Source organism: Dasypus novemcinctus, chromosome 17 (assembly GCF_030445035.2).
Source record: "Dasypus novemcinctus isolate mDasNov1 chromosome 17, mDasNov1.1.hap2, whole genome shotgun sequence".
Taxonomy (NCBI): Eukaryota; Metazoa; Chordata; class Mammalia; order Cingulata; family Dasypodidae; genus Dasypus; species Dasypus novemcinctus.
Window position 1 is genome coordinate 44402744 of NC_080689.1, and position 16046 is coordinate 44418789.

Sequence of the window (16046 nt, forward strand, 5' to 3'; positions counted from 1 at the left end):
AAACCATATAAACATTTAGTCTTTAATAGTGAGATAGCTCAGTGTATGATAGCACCTGGGCATAACATCCCTCCCTCAGCACAAGCTCTCCTCTCCCAGTAGAAGAGGTCAAAGACCTAGATCTGAAGGACTAGTGGATGTTCGTAGAAGTTCAGGCAAGAAGAACATGTTTACGCCTGTAAGACTGTAGAAAAGAGAAAAGAAAAAAAAAAGGAATGTCCCTCTCAAAGCCTTTTTAGTCAAAATACAGGCTGCCCAAGGTGGCTTTCTGCCAGATACTAAATACTTTTTGTTGAACTTAAAAGAGTTACCACATATACTAGAGCACAAGGATGGCCAAAAAAAGCCAAGTATGCTATCTTTTGAACTATATCAACTGTGTTTCACAGTAATATTACTTATCTAGCCCTAGAACTTTCAGAATTATTTTCAATATAGACACAGGCAGACACTACCAATTTTTCAGTGTCAATCTTTTAAGTTGTACACAATTTGCAACCTCAGGCATATAGGTCAAATTCATGACGCTTTGGAGTCTGAAAGATCTAGAATTTAATTTAGCAATCCTACTCTTCTATTTATTTTCTATATAATTCTTAGCAAGTCACCTGATATATCTGAATCTCAGTTTTTTAATCTGAAATATGGGGTTAATATCTACAAATGATTGGTTGTAGAAATTTATAAGTAAACACAAATTATTATGAGGTCCTTAGCCCAATACTTGACACACAGCATTCAATGAAAGTAGCTATGCTTCCTATTATACTTTCCATTCAGTAGGAATCTAACTCAAACATTTCAATTTTATTTTGAAATAAATGATAATGTAATGTCAGTTACTAAGTGGAAATCTTATTAATACAATTTCTTTAAAAGTAAGAATTTATATGTACATCTTAGTCTAACTAAAGTAGGAATCTTGGAAACTGTTTCCAGTTCTAATTCCACTTTTTCATTTTGAACCATAAAAAGACATCAATTTCGAATGAGTTCCAATAATACGCTTGCCTTAAATTTATGTAAATATATTTACCTCACGTAATGTAACCAAAGTTTTTATATCAATAGTTGCTCTTTTCACAAGCTCCTTATTTTCTTTTTCTAATTCTTTCAGACGAAAGCAAGATTCTTTATATATAGCAATTTCTTTGAGTAGGGTTTTATTCTCTTTTTCCAAATTTCCAATTTTCACATTATTTTCTTCTAACGTGGTATCTTTTATTTCGGCTTGTTGTCGGAGTCTCTTATTTTCCTTCTCCAGTTGTTTCTTATCCTTTTCTAATTGAGAAGTTTCCTGCTCTAAAGACTTATTTTCTTTTTCTAGCTGTTCTAGTCTTTTACTAGATATTTTCAACTCTTCTAGGTTTTTTTGCAGTGTTTGATTTTCCATCTCTAAATCTTGTAGTTCACTCTCTAATTGTTGAATTTTTTTATTGCTGTTCTCTAGAGCTTTCTGTAGTCTTTGATTTTCTATATCTAAACCCTGGTAGCTAACTTCTAAGCGCTCTGTTTTCTTAAAAGATGCTTTCATGAGTTCCAAACCTTTTTTAAGTTGCTCTTTTTCACTTTCTAGCTCTTTATTTTCTAATTGTAGCTGAGCCATTTTCATGCTTGCACACTTCAAAGATTCTACATTCCTTCGCAATTCTAAATTTTCCTCATCAAGTTGGGAATTCTCTTTTTCTAGGGATTCTAACTGAAAAGTAAGGTTTTTAAAGCTATCCAAAGTTTTTTTTAATTTTCTATTTTCTCTTTCTAGCTCTGAATTTTCTTGTTCTAATGCTTCAATTTTCTCACAAGTAATTTTCAAATTAGTTATCTTTTTCTGTAATAATTCATTTTCTTTTTCAAGATGATGCAACTCATTCTCAAATTCTTCTGCCCGTTCTCCTTTTTCTTTATACTGTTCCAATTCTTTTCTAATTTGTCTCTTTTCAAATTCAATCTTGCTTAGTTTACTACTTGTTTCTTTGATAGATTCATGGAGAATTTTATTTTCTTTTTCAATATCTTTCACTCTTGCTTCTGCACTTATCTGGGAGCGCTGCCTTAGGGAAGATACAGTTTGAGTCAGGTGTTCATTCTCCTGTTCCAATATTTTGATCTAATTCAAAAAAAGAAAGAAGAAAAAATCTGTTAACTGAGTAAAAATTAAATATTTAAAATTACATAGTTTTCCCATTCTAAAAAGTAACAGGAAAAGCAGAGAATAAAAGGATGCTATGACATATATCTTATTTTTATTCTGAAAAATATTTACTGAGAGACCATTCTGTCCATCTTTTGCTAGGTCATTAAAGTTCATGACTTCAGGGATGTCACAATCTAGAGGAAGAGTTGAGAGATGTATTTAATTTAATCAAAATGATCTTTAAACTATTCATAATTACATGCTTCAAGTTCAAATATGAGACATATATACATATTTTCTCCTTGAGGATATAAACTTTGACTTTCATTAGATAATTTTTGCAATGCTTATACACAATGAATCCTCAGTAAATATCAGCTGTATTATGTGTGTTTCTGTGAGTATGAAGGTGTATATAGTCATTTCCAAAAAGAATTCTAAATTTAAAAACCTCAAAATAACAAACTTATTTGGTATATTTAAGAACTAAACCATATTGGAGCATGGACTAATAAAACAGTTTATAAAATTTAGTGTGTAAAGCAATCTTCTTAGACACTTGAAAAATACATAATCATGTAATGCTTAGCTCTAAAAGTTTTGTTCTGTAGGTCTAAATTAGCCTACATTTTAACAAACACCCATAAAGGTGATTCTGATAAAGATGGTCTTTGATTAGACAATATAAAATAAATAAATAATTTAACTTCTAAAAAATAAACAGAAATTTTGAAAATGGCAAGCCACCTCATCAAACCAGTTCTGTGTTTCCTCAAACATAAAATGGCCCATAAAAACTTGAAATCAAATTTGATAGTATCCAAGATGGATGCTGCCATCACACATCTTCTTTAATGGAGCAGAATACATCTGGATTTCTCTCCAATGCTACTCAGAAACTTTAGAATCTATGGACCAATTCTACAAAACTTGGAAGCACTAGTAGTACTACAAAGCTTATATTAGATGATTATTAAAAGTACATTGGGGGAAGCAGATTTGGCTCAATGGATAGAGCATCCGCCTACCACATGGGAGGTCCAAGGTTCAAACCTGGGGCCTCCTGATCCGTGTGGTGAAGCTGGCCCATGCTGGCGCATGTAAAGAGTGCTGTGCCATACAGGGGTGTCTCCCGCATTGGGGAGCCCCATGTGCAAGGAGTGCTACCCATAAGGAGAGCTGCCCCGTGCCTCAAAAGTGCACTCTGCCCAGAAGTGGGGCTGCGCACATGGAGAGCTGATGCAGCAAGGTGATGCAACAAAAAAAGAAACAAAGATTCCTGGTGCCGCTGACAAGAGTACAAGTGGACACGGAAGAACACACAGCAAATGGACACAGAGAGCAGACAACTGGGGGGGAAGGGAAGAGAAAAAAATAAAAATAAAATAAATAAAAAAAAAAGCACATTGGCAATTTAAAAAATTTAAACTTTATCTTCAACTTTTCTAAAATATGTGGGAAAGAAAATGAGGTAAAACTATTATTACATTAAAATCTAAAAAATTCTAAAGTATTTCCCTTTAATGTTACACAAACATTTTGTTTATACATTCTTTAAAATAACTTTTGCAGATAAATTTTATATACATGCTTGTTTAACTAATAGGAAATTTATGAACCTGTCTCTCTGAGTTTTCTCTAAGTGTTTCAATTGTTTTCTCCAGCTGAGCTTTCTCCTTCATTAGATCCTTGCTTAAATTCTGACAATTCTGAAGACTTTGCTTTTCTTGAGTAATCTCATTTTCAAGAATTTCAACCTGGAAAAATGAAATCACAAAAACATTACATATTTTATGGTAGTGGAAATAAATTTTAAAAATCACTGAAGAAAGGATTTTCATAAACAAATGATAAAATTTAAGTATTATTGAAATTCAAATAAAATTCTGGGCTAATTTTAGTAGCTCCATAAAAATATACAGACATGATTATCTCTCTTATGCTTGCATGTTTTAGGCCAAGTGTCTGAAAGACAAATCCAGCTGAATATACGATAATTATGTCCTACATGAGAATTGTACAATTCTTACTGACTCTTCAGGCTTGATATGAAAATGTGAAGTAAAATTTTAATTACAGCCAAAGAATTTCAGTGAACAAGCAGGAAGACAAGAAGAGAAGCATGAAGAAAAGGATAAGAACTGGTATATAAATTTAATAAAAAAACAAAAAGGGACTTGGTTTAAAATAAAAAGGAAAGGAGAAAGAAGGGAGAATAATACTAGAGAAAAAGGGCTGAACAAAACCCCAGCAAATATTTATTATGGGTTTAAATTTATTGCACTTAAAAAATATAATGAAGCATGGAATAGCAAATTCAAATTCAAAATATGCAAACTATTGACATGCCCATTATTATATAACATATTCAAAGTAGATAATAACTTTTAAGATTTAACTATATAAAATACTCTACTTCAAGTTTAAATATTACTTAAAATCTTCATGTCAGTGAAGAACTCTGAGAAATTTAATACTTTTATACAAAGCAAATAGGAGTTTTCCATTTCAGCATCACTGGAAGTTAACTGCACTTAGAAAATACTTGCAGTAATATCTTAAAAGCATCAAGTAGCAAAATTTTATCCAGTAACTGAATTTTACATGTTCAATCATCTTTTAGCTCTTAATACCTAATTAATCTAGTTCTTCTTCTAATGAAAATATATTAATAACAGTTATCTAATTAGACTCACTACTTGTTTTTCATCATTGGGTTTCAAGTTAAGCATATAGTTTGTTTTAAAAAAAACATTTTCCATACAATGAGCTGAACAAAAATTCTTAGGGATAGCGGGTATAGCTCAGTGGTCTAGAGCCTGCTCCCATGTACAGGTCCTGGGTTCAAAACCTGGTACCTCCACGCTCCCCCCACCAAAAACAAACAAACAAACAAACAAACAAAAAAAAACCACTAAGAGTTTGCTAACTAGATTTTAAAGTTAATTTCAAAATCAAATTATAACTTACAGACCAATAATAATAAAACTATAAATGGCCACTCATTTTTTAATGCTATATTGATTGTCAAATGTTTAAGATTCATTATTAATGAACGTATTAAAGACTGTGGTGGTTTGGAACTGTACGTAACCCAGACAGTCATGTTCTGTGAGTGTAAACCTATTGTAAGTAGATCTAATCCATTTCTCTGCGTGTAAACCTATTGTAAGAAGGGTCTTTTGATTAGATCAATCCAGTTATGGCATGGCCCTGGATATGTGTTAATCCTCTTACTGGGGTCCTTTATAAAAGGGATGAAAACAGAGAAAAAGAGAAATTAAGTCATGGAAGCTGAAAACAATGACAACTTGAAGAGAAGACAGAGACCAGCAGACAAAGCCACGTGACAAAGGTGCTCAGGATTGCCAGCAGCCAGTCTTCCAGAAGAAAGCATTGCCTTCATTTGGACATTTTTCTCAGCTTCAAACTGTAAGCTTATATAAGCTAATGAATTCCTATGGTTAAAACCAACACATTTCATGGGATCTGCTTTGAGAAGCTTAGAAAACTAAAACAATGACAATGTACATATGATTTAAAATAGTAAAATTCTTGCAAGAAAATCAGGGAGACTATTCACATAATATAAGGCAGTGACTCTCAAAGCACAGTCCTAGGACGGGAACATCAGCATTATTTAGGAACTTCTTAGATATGATAATTCTCAACCCCCTACCCCTGACCTACCAGGTCAGAAATTGCAAGTGGAGCTCAGTGATCTTTCAACAAAATTTCCAGGTGATTCTAATGCATACTAAAGTTTAAGAACCTCTGGTTTAAAGGTTAGGGAGATTTTCCTAAACAAATCTAGAAACCCAGAATCTTTCAAAGGAAAAATCAGACACAGTTGGTTACATATAAAAATAAAAGTATTAATTCATAAGGACATATGCAGAAGAAAATTTAATAGAATACTGTTCACCGTATCCAAGTACTAAAAGGAAAATGAAAACACATTTTGGGGAGAAGATGGGATGGGAGATGGTCATGATAAATTTACCAAGTATGAAATGATTCTGTTATATATAAAAATATATATGTGTGCATACAGATACACAAAAATAAATTACTTAATCTAATAGTAGTACATGTGCAATATGTCTGTTCATTGAAAGCCTAGTTAAAATTCAGTTTTCATAGTGCCTAAATTGTGGTCTCTAAACTCCATTTTCCACTAATAGGAACAATGGCTTCTTGGAGAAATGGTTATATCTAGGTATGAGGCAAGGAATATTCAAAATTAACCTAGAATATCTTGTCATGGCAGGAAGCAGGGAAGTGCTCAAGGATGCAAAGTTTGTGTCACAAGGATTTAGGAACTAGCTTACAGAGGTTCCCACTGGCTAAAGGATGGACATTAAGAAAAATAAATGCAGTACATTGAAATACCTGAAATATATCTAAATTCACAAGTTCATAATGATTCTAAAATGAACAAACTAATAACAAATTCATACATTGATTATCCCAGAAGGATACAAGATAATCAATTCATTATTTGAAGACTGATAAATAAAGGGAAAGAATCAAGCATTTATCCTGAATTTTCCACAGGAACTGTTCCTCAGGGAAACCAATTGTTTTTTAAAAGATACTTGTTCTTAACAGAAATACTCTATCTACCAAATTAAGACAGAATGACAGATTTAGCATATCAGCATTTTGCAACCTCTAATTAGTGAATCTAGATAATATCACAAAGATAGAGAACACCAGGCAAGTACCTGCTGATTGAAGTTTATATGCCCCTTATGAATATTATTAGTAAAAAATCTATTTGAACTTGATTAAGCCTCTATACATAACAGGAAACAAGGTGGACAAAACAACATGTTAAGGGACATAAAAAGACATTTAAAAAATCAGCAAAATCTAGATTGTAGGGAAACTGTATTAGACACACAACTTGGCTTCTTCAACAGAAAAATTGCCAGGAAAAAAAAATAAATCTGTACACTGAAAGAGACACATCAGCGAATTTATTGATCATATTTGGATTCAGAGTGAAACATTGTTTTTAAAAAAATTTCAGTACACTTAGAGAAATTGAAACATATTGATCAAATATTGAGGTTAATAAGAAAATATTTACTTTTAGGTGTTATAATGTCAATATTCTTTGGAAAAAGAATATTTCCCCCCTTCCCTTTTTTAGAGATATTTACTGAAATATTTATGGATGAAATGATTTGCTTCTAGTGATACATATAGTGGTGGTGGGAAAAGAAGGCAAGAGTAGATATAAGATTTTCCATAAGTTAAAAAATGTTGAAGATGTGGGGTGTTAGAGGTTTGCAATAATTAACAAACTGTAGCTCAGTTCCCCCTGATATGCACTGGGGAAAGATTAACTCCATGTCCCATAAGCCTACACATCCAAGGGCATGGCACTTCCCCACAGATTAAATAAAGAAACCACATAGAGACAGAAGTAAAGAGAAATGGAAACCTTCCCTACCTACATATCAGAGGGTGATAAAATTCCTACAGAACAAAGAAACATCTGCTCCTGCAGCATTCCAAGAAACCATAACTCCCTAACCCACTACCTTCTAGTCACTATCAGGAAAAAGTTACACATTTTAGGGCTTCCTACTGGTCAGACCCTCGACCCCCTCTCACCAACTATCACACTCCCCCACCTAGGAAAGTTCTGTATAAATTCAAGTTCCCCCTTCCAAGGAGGGGCTGAAGTCTGTTCTTCAGAGCCCCTCCGTTGGAAGAACTTCTCAGTAAATCTTTGTCTACAGTCATTTTGGTCTCTGTGTCCCAGTAAGTGCCATATTTTCTCCAACATGGGGTACAAAGAGACTTATTCTCTCCACACTTGTGTTTTAAAATGTCAATAATAAAAAATTGAGTATACATTAAAAACTGAAAAATAAATGTTCTAATGCACTATTTATGTTTTCATGTATACTTTTTAACATTATATTACACATTACACATTTTTATTTACCTTTTTACTTAGTCTTTGATTTTCTTTTTCAATTTTTAGGATTTTGGAAGTATTGCCGTCTACAGAATCCATAGTATTTCGAAGCTCTTCTACAGTTTTTGCCAAACTTTGGTTTTCCATCTCCAACTTTAATAACCTACTTGATGTCAGCTCATTCACCTCAAGGCCCAAGGACTTTTGTGGCGCTATAATAGTGAAAAATAAGTCACTGGTAACATTCTGCTGATTTTTTACTACTTAAAACATTTTGTGTAAATGCACGTAGGTCACCTGGTCCTTAACTTTATAATATAGTGAATAGTTATACAAAATTGACACAAGGAAAAAAGGATAGAGAAAAAGATAAATTTCCATTATTTAATGGATCCTTAAAGAAACTAGCAGGAAAAAGTGCTAAATTTAAGCTGCAGAGACTAGAGTTCCAGTTCAGGTTTCATAAGAAAGCAACTATTTGACAATGCCCATGCTATTTCAATCTCAATGAGTATTGGGTTACTTATATGCAATATAAAAGTGATTGCCCTGTGTATCTCAAATGGTCACTGTTCATATCGAATAAATGTAAAGCATATAATTTACCATACCTTCAAAAAATTAAAGGAAGGCTGTTTGAGATAAAAACATTTTGTGATTCTGAGAAAGGCAAGATAACATAGACTGGCTATGTCAAAGAAGTATTCTAAATGAAGAATCCATGACAAATTTAGGTGCAAAGAGCAACAACTATTCTATTTGCCAAGGAAAAATTACCTAAGTAGATTTCTGCATTACATTTTTAAAATAAGAAAACTTAGCTTCTAGTTCTGTAAATGATGCTCTCTCAAGACCAGCAAGCCAAAAGTAATTATTTTTAATAACTACACCAGACCCATTAAGTATTTTTGAGATATAAAAATAGTAGGATCGAAGAATGAAATGTGATATCTAGGGTTTATTTCAAAATCCTAGATTTCAGAAGAGAAAAGAATGGAGACACACAGGACAGCATTTATAGGTTTGTTTACTTTTGTGTATTTAAAAATTATCTATCATAAAAAGAAATATACACACACTCACAATATACACATACAAGCACATATATTCTCTTCCAAATTAGGTACAGTAAAATCCTCTCCAGAAAAAAGAGAAAGCCTTTTCATGTCTAGCTTTTATTCCACTCAGCTTGTTGCTATTCTAGTCATTAACTTTTTTTTTTTAGGAGTTACTGGGGATTGAACCCAGAACCTTATACATTGGAAGCAGGCACTCAACCACTGAGCTATAGCTGCTCCCCAGTCATGAACTTTTAATTTCCATTAGTTGTCCAACTCTTCTTTAATGAAGCTCTAATTCACAATTAGTAGCCATACATTTCAAATAAACAAGATTAGGCCACAATGCGTGATATACGTTAATAATAATTTCAATAATATGACTATACTTCTGAAAGGCTTCAGGTTAGATTATGAACTAAAATGGTTGCTTACAATACATTTTTAACAATATGGGAAAATGCCTATTTATAATCTTAGGAGAATATGAATTGTAAATATACATTAACCTGATGATGTTTATTTAAAATATTAAATGTTAAATATTAAACATAAATATAAATATGTATAGAAAACGTCTAGAAGCAAATCTTCTGAAATATATAAGTGATTCAGGAAATTATCAATCAGTTATTTTGACTTACTTCTTTATATGTTTCCACATTTTGCAAATTTTCTAGAAAGAGTACAAGTCACTTGTATAAGTAAAAACAAATAAAACACAGCACTTGAAAACAAATATCCAGGTCTATGACCCCAGCTAAGAGCAATTACACAACAACAGTGATAATGATAACAATGACAGTTAGCATCTGATACTTACTATTTGCCAGGTACTGTTCTAGGGACTTCATATGTATTAACATATTTAATACTCACAAACACCTTAGAAGGCACTTCCTATTATCATTCCCATTTAACAGATACAGGAACAAACAGTGTACAGGGAGTGTGGGGAGAGGGCATATGGGAACATTTTGTGTGATCTATATATCTTTTAAAAAATGAAAAACATTTTTAAAAAAGTTTAACTACTTTTGCATTAGAAAACATTTAAGTCTGAACTGCTTTCTTTGTAACTCAATTATCAAGGAATACAATTGTAAAAGTTCCACACATATTTTAAGTAGCACATAGATCTCAGGAAGTTCACTAGCTGAATCTTATCACTTATTATTTAGCTAGTACTCAGGATCCCAGAATTTGGAAATTCTCAAGCATAAAATCAGGAAAAGCCTAACTGGAGATGAACAGGATGAGTAAGCTATGGAAATAATTATTCTTAAAGCAATACAATAGAAGCTCTGCTGGAACATATGTCCACTTCATCACTATATTCTCAGGTTCTGATATATTATTTTCCAGATAGTAGGTGCTTAATACATATCTAATGAAGGAAGGAATGCAGATAGAATAATCTGTACGTGGGTACCCAAGGAATGCTGCAATCAGTCTAACTCAAATAAATGTGACCTGGGAGGAATTTCAGTAAAGAATATTAGTATCTCCCAAGCTATGACCCAAACAACATCATTGTGTATATATATATGTCCAGCAGTAAGAAACGAAAAAGTCAATAAAGAGCCTAGGAAAAAAGAGCAAAAAATTTTATATGGAGGTCTTTCATTATCTTCAGGGTATAACTGGACTAGACTGTTTGATAGATATAATTGGATAATTGACAGTACCATATGTTAAAGAAGGTAGCCATGAAGATCTTTAGTTTCCTCTATTTTCCTCTTTAATTTTTATTACAGAAGTCATGCATTTACTAAACAATCATGACTACTATACAGGATTCCATACATGGACCCACCACTAACACCTTACCTTGTTGTGACACATTTGTTACAAATGATGAAGGAACAATGTCATAATATTACTGCTATTTATATTACATAGCTTATATTTGGTGTATTTTCACACAAACCTTCCTATTATTAACACCATGTATTAATATTATGTATTTGTTATAGTTCATGAGAGAAGGTTCCCATAGTCTACTGTTAACCAGTCTATTATCCACCATGGATACACTGTGTTATATGGCCTCCTGACTCGTACAATCCATCCAAAATGTACACTGAGTAGCTCTCTGATTCATCACAGTTGTGCTGTCATCTCCTAAGTTCATTTTAGAACGCTGGCATTACTCCAAAAGGAAAGATCCCATGCAGCCTTATACCATGCCACTGTTGACCCTTAGCATTGACACTTTGCCACTGCTGCAAATATACTACATTACTGTTAACTTATATTCTATAAGTTACATACATTAGCTGTATTTTACCCTTGTATCACCATATTAACACCTTACAATAGAGAAACATTCTTGCATTTGAACTATTAACCACAATACCCACCCACCACTAAAATCACTACGTTGTACAGTCCCTAGATAATCCTTTCTTTCAACTGATGCTTACGTCCACAGACTGCCTGTCAGCCACAATCACATTTATAAAATCAGCCGTGTTATAGTCACTGTTACCATCAACTCTATTCATTTCCAAACATGTACAATATACTTATTAAACATTCTACATATATTCAACATCAGCTCCTCCTTCTAAAATCACATTCTATCTCCTAGTAACCTATACTCTATCATTTAATTTTACGAGCTTACTCGTTGTATTTAGTTCATATCAGTGAGAACATACAATATTCGTCCTTTGATCTCTGGTTTATTTCACTCAACATAATGTCCTCAAGGTTCATCCATGTTGTCTCGTACGCATTCAGATTTCATTTCTTCTTACAGGTGTCTAAAATTCCATCATAAATATACCACATTTTATGTAGAGATTCATCTGTTGATGGATACTTGGGTTGTTTCCATCTTTTAGCAATTGTGAATAATGCCGCTATGAACATGGGTGTGAAAATGTCTGCATTCTTGCTTTGTCTTTCTAAATATATTCTAAATACTGGGATTGCCAGATCATACGGGGGTTCTATATTTAGCTTACTGAGGAACTGCCAAACTGTATTACACAGAGGCTGCAACATTTTACATTCCCATTAATGGTGGGGACTGTCCATATTTCTCTGCATCCTCTCCAGCACTTGTAATTTTATCTTTTTTTTTTTTTAATAATGGTTTCTCTGTAAGGCATGAAATAATATCTCATTGTAGTTTGTTTTTAGCTTTCTTTTATTGAAGTTTATAATTCATATGTGAACAGCTATAAACAGTAAGTGTATAGTATAAGTTGTGAATTTACAAAATAAACATGCATATCATCACACAGGGCTCCAATACATTACCCCACCACCACCACCTTGAATTGTTGTGAAACAAATGTTACAAACTATGAAAGAATATTGTCAAAACATTTCTAACTATAGCCAATATCTTACATTTGTTACCAACCCACCCAGTTAATGATACCCTGTATTAATATATATTATATACTTGTTATAGTTCATGTACGAATGTTTTCATATATATTCTGTTAACCAGAGTTCATCTTCCACAGCAGGATTTGCTGTTTTATACAGTTCCATGCCTTGTATAATCCATTCAAAGTGTACATTCAGTGGCTCACATATTCCTCACAGAGTTGTGCCATCGCATCAGTCAATTTTAGAATGTTTTCATTACTTCAAAAGGAAAAGTCCCCTTATATCCCCTTGCATTCTTGTCCTTTAGAATTGATCTCACTGTAGTTTTGATCTGCATTTCCCTAATAGCAAGTATTGTTGAGCGTCCTTTCACGTGATTTTGGGCCATTTGTATTTCCTATTTGGAAAAATGTCCACTCAAGTCTTTTGCCCATTTGTTTAATTGGGTTGCTTATCTTTTTATTAGTGAGGTGTATGATCTGTTTATGTAACATGGAAATCAAACTTTCATGTGGTTTCCAAAAACTTTCCCCCATTGAGTAGGCTTCCTTTTCACCTTCTTAACAAAGACATTTGAAACATAAAAATGTTTAATTTTGAGGAGATTCCGTTTATAATTTTTTCCTTTTGTTGCCAGTGCTATGGGTGTAAGGTTTAAGAAACCACCACCTACCACATTCTTGAAGATGTTTCCCTCCATTTTCTTCTAGGAGTTTTATGGTCCTAGCTAGTATATTTAGGTCCTTGAGCCATTCTGAGTTAATTTTTGTGTAAGGTGTGAGACAGGGATCCTCTTTCTTTCTTTCTTTCAGATATGGATATCCAGTTCTCCCAGTACCATTTGTTGAATAAGACTGCTCTGATCTAGCTGGGTAGGTTTCACAGCCTTGTCAAAAATCATGTGACTGTAGATATGAGGATCTGTTTATGAACTCTCAATTTGATTCCATTGGCCAATAAATCTACCTTGATGCCATGCTGTTTTTACCACTGTAGCTAAGTAATATGCTTTAAATCAGAGAGTTCTTCAACTTTGCTCTTCTTTTTTAGGATATTTTTGGCTATTTGGGATCTTTTACCCTTCCAAATAAATTTGGTAATTGACCTTTCAATTTCCACAAAAAAAGATATTGGAATTTTTATCAGGAATGTAGTGAATCTACACATCAATATGGATAGAAAAGACATCTTAACAATATTTGGTCCCCAAATCCATGAACACAGAATGCCCTTCCATTTATTTAAGTCTTCTTTGGTTTCTTGGAGCAATGTTTTATAGTTTTCTGAATGCAAGGGATTTATGTCCTTGGTTATGTTTATACCTAAATATTTGATTTAGTTATTATTGTAAATGGGATTTTTTCTGTCTTCTTCTTCAGTTTGCTCATTAGTAGTGTATAAAAACACCATCGACTTTCGAGTATTAATCTTTTATCACGTCACTTTGTTGAACTCGTCTATTAGTTCTAGTAACTTTGTTGTGGATTTTTGGGGATTTTTCTAGGTATAGAAAATAACACTGGGATCCTTGTCTTGTTACTGATCTCAGAGGGAAAGCTTTCAGTCTTTTACCCTTGAGTAAAATGTTAGCTGTGGGTGTTTCATATATGAGCTTTATCATGTTGAGAAAGTTTCCTTCTATTCATATATTTTGGAGTGTTTTTATCAAAATAGTATGCTGTATTTTCCCAATGTCATTTCTGTGTCAACCAAGATGTTATATGATTTTTCTTCAATTTATAGATGGAGTGTGTTTTTGTTTTTTTTTAAAATATTTATTATTATTATTTTTTAATTACATTTAAAAAAATATATGAGGTCCCATTCAACCCCACCGCCCCCGCCCCCCACTCCCCCCACAGCAACACTCTCTCCCATCATCGTGATACATCCATTGCACCTGGTAAGTTCATCTCTGAGCACCACTGCACCCCATAGTCAATGGTCCACATCATAGCCCAGACTCTCTCACGTTCCATCCAGTGGGCCCTGGGGGGATCTACAGTGTCCCGTAATTGTCCGTGAAGCACTATCCAGGACAACTCCACGTCCCGAAAACGCCTCCACATCTCATCTCTTCCTCCCGTTCCCCACACGCAGCAGCCCCCATGGCTACCGTTCCCACACCCATTTCACATTTCCTCTGTGGACATTGGATTGGTTGTGTCCATTGCACACCTATGTCAAGTGAGGGCTTAGTTTCCACATGGGTACTGGATGCACTCTTCCCGCTTCTAGTTGTAGACACTCTAGGCTCCATGTTGTGGTGGTTGACATGATGGAGTGTGTTAAACCAATTGACATTCTTTTGCTGAACCACCCTTGCATACCTGGGATAAAACCCAACTGATCGTGGTGAATAATTCTTTAAATGTGCTTTTTCAATCAGCAGCATTTTGTTGAAGATTTTTGCATCTATATCCAATAAAGAAACTGGTTTGTAATTTTCTTTTTGTGTAGATTATCTTGCTTTGGAATTAGAGTGACATTAGTTTCAAACAATCAGTTTGATAGCATTCCTTTCTGTTCAATTTTTTGGAAGTGTGAGTAAGACTGGTATTAGATCTTCTTTCAGTCATTGATAGAATTGACCTGTGAAGCCATCTGTTCCTGGGCTTTTCATTTTGGGGAGGTTTTTGATAACTGTTCCAATCTCTTTACTTGTGATTAGTTTGCTGAGATCTTCTATTTCCTCTAGAGTCACTGTGGGTTGTTCATGTGTTTCTAGGAATTTTCCATTTCATCTACGTTGTCAAATATGTTGGCATACAGTTGTTCACAGCATTTTCTTATGATCTCTGTTATTTCTAAAGGATCAGTTGTAATGTTCTCCCTCTCATTCCTGATATCATTTATATGCATCCTCTTTTTCTGTTAGTCTAGCTAAAAACTTGATTTTGTTGATATTCTCAAAAAACCAACTTGCTTTGCTGATTTTTTAATTCTCAATTTCATTTATTCTGCTCTAATATTTATTTCTTTCCTTCTGTTTTGGTTTTAGTTTGCTGTTCTTTTTCTAGTCCAGGTATGCAGTTAGGTCTTTGATTTTAGCTCTCTTCATTTTAAATGTAAACAGTTAGGGCTATATCTTTCCCTCTCTGCACTGCCTTCACCATATCCCAGGGGTTTTTGGTATGTTGTGCTCTTGATTTCATTTGTCTCAAGATATTTACTGATTTCTCTTGCAATTCTTCTTTGGCCCACTGTTTATTTAAGAATGTGTTTTATTTCCATGTATTTGTGAACTTTTCCTTTTGCTGCCTGTTATTGATTTCTACCTTCCTTCCATTATGATTAGAGAAAGTGTTGTGTATAATTTCAATCTTTTTAAATTTACTGAGTCCTGTCTTGTGACCCAATATATCATCTATCCCAGGAAAAGATCTATGAGCACTTGAGAAGAATGTTTTGGAGTGTAATGTTCTATAAATATCTAGTAGGTTTAGTTCATATATAATTTTATTCAAGTGATGTTTCCTTATTTTTCCTAGGTCCAAATGTTCTATCCAGTGTTGAAAGTGCTGTATTCAAGTCTCCAACCATTATTGTAGAGACATTTCTTTTCCCTTCA

At 33.5% G+C, this 16046-nt stretch overlaps 1 protein-coding gene across 10 annotated transcripts in view; it reads right to left on the bottom strand.

The window, feature by feature from the left end:
• Nucleotides 1-16046, bottom strand: part of CCDC88A (coiled-coil domain containing 88A) — a 157663-nt gene that overhangs the window by 62329 nt on the left and 79288 nt on the right. For all 10 annotated transcript variants that reach the window (XM_058278592.2, XM_058278590.2, XM_058278589.2 and 7 more), the window contains exons 13-15: nucleotides 8097-8281; nucleotides 3754-3891; nucleotides 1037-2107 (exon numbers count right to left, since the gene is read on the bottom strand). In XM_058278592.2, the coding sequence (XP_058134575.1) occupies nucleotides 1037-2107; nucleotides 3754-3891; nucleotides 8097-8281 (1394 nt within the window). The remainder of the gene's footprint in view (nucleotides 1-1036; nucleotides 2108-3753; nucleotides 3892-8096; nucleotides 8282-16046) is intronic.